This window comes from Cariama cristata, unplaced genomic scaffold, assembly GCF_000690535.1.
Source record: "Cariama cristata isolate BGI_N322 unplaced genomic scaffold, ASM69053v1 scaffold29144, whole genome shotgun sequence".
Classification (NCBI taxonomy): domain Eukaryota; kingdom Metazoa; phylum Chordata; class Aves; order Cariamiformes; family Cariamidae; genus Cariama; species Cariama cristata.
In genome coordinates, this window is record NW_009612790.1 from 5,445 (window position 1) to 5,645 (window position 201).

At 63.7% G+C, this 201-nt stretch overlaps 1 protein-coding gene across 1 annotated transcript in view; it reads right to left on the bottom strand.

Moving 5' to 3' along the window:
- The window catches only part of ANKRD2 (ankyrin repeat domain 2 (stretch responsive muscle)), a gene marked incomplete at its 5' end in the record, with an annotated part of 2,139 nt that extends 1,983 nt beyond the window's left edge, over positions 1 to 156 (bottom strand). Inside the window, one exon of the mRNA XM_009698779.1 lies at positions 21 to 156. Coding sequence (XP_009697081.1) covers positions 21 to 156 — 136 coding nt within the window. The remainder of the gene's footprint in view (positions 1 to 20) is intronic.
- Positions 157 to 201: the final 45 nt, after the last annotated feature.

Consider the following 201-nt stretch of genomic DNA (forward strand, 5'->3'; position numbering starts at 1 on the left):
GTGTCATGGCACAGTGGGGGGTTGCCCAGTGGCTGTCGGTGACGCTACCTGGTCACACGTGTCAGGGGGGCCACCATCTGCCAGAAACTTTTCGATGACATGCATCTTACCCTGGACGGCGGCTCGCAGGAAGGTCTCTGGCTCCACGGGACCCTCCTGGTGATGGGACAGGCTCAGGGCTGGGGCATCGCAGGAGCAGGG